Source organism: Penaeus monodon, chromosome 34 (genome assembly GCF_015228065.2).
Source record: "Penaeus monodon isolate SGIC_2016 chromosome 34, NSTDA_Pmon_1, whole genome shotgun sequence".
Classification (NCBI taxonomy): Eukaryota; Metazoa; Arthropoda; class Malacostraca; order Decapoda; family Penaeidae; genus Penaeus; species Penaeus monodon.
Genome location: NC_051419.1, coordinates 525037 through 525275, shown reverse-complemented (window position 1 = coordinate 525275; position 239 = coordinate 525037). Strand labels below are relative to the sequence as shown.

General features: G+C 61.5%; 1 protein-coding gene across 1 annotated transcript in view; it reads right to left on the bottom strand.

Annotated features, from left to right (window-relative positions):
* Positions 1–239, bottom strand: part of LOC119594513 — a gene marked incomplete at its 3' end in the record, with an annotated part of 7754 nt that overhangs the window by 789 nt on the left and 6726 nt on the right. The window contains 1 exon segment of the mRNA XM_037943543.1: positions 58–214. Coding sequence (XP_037799471.1) covers positions 58–214 — 157 coding nt within the window.

Below are 239 nucleotides of genomic sequence, written 5' to 3'. Positions count from 1 at the left end.
ACACCACTGATATGGGCACTTAAGCGTCTGAGGCAGCATCGCGGGGCGAGGACTCACTTAAGGCGGAAGAGCGCGAGGGCGGCGGGGGCGTAGCAGCTCTTGTTCCCCGCCCAAAACCGCCCGAAGAAGACGAACTCGAAGCTGAGGGCCTCTCCGGAGGGAGCGCTGAAGGAGTAGACGCCATCCAGCGGGTCCTGCGGCTCGTCCTTGATTCCTGTGCGTTTCGGGTTACTATAGAA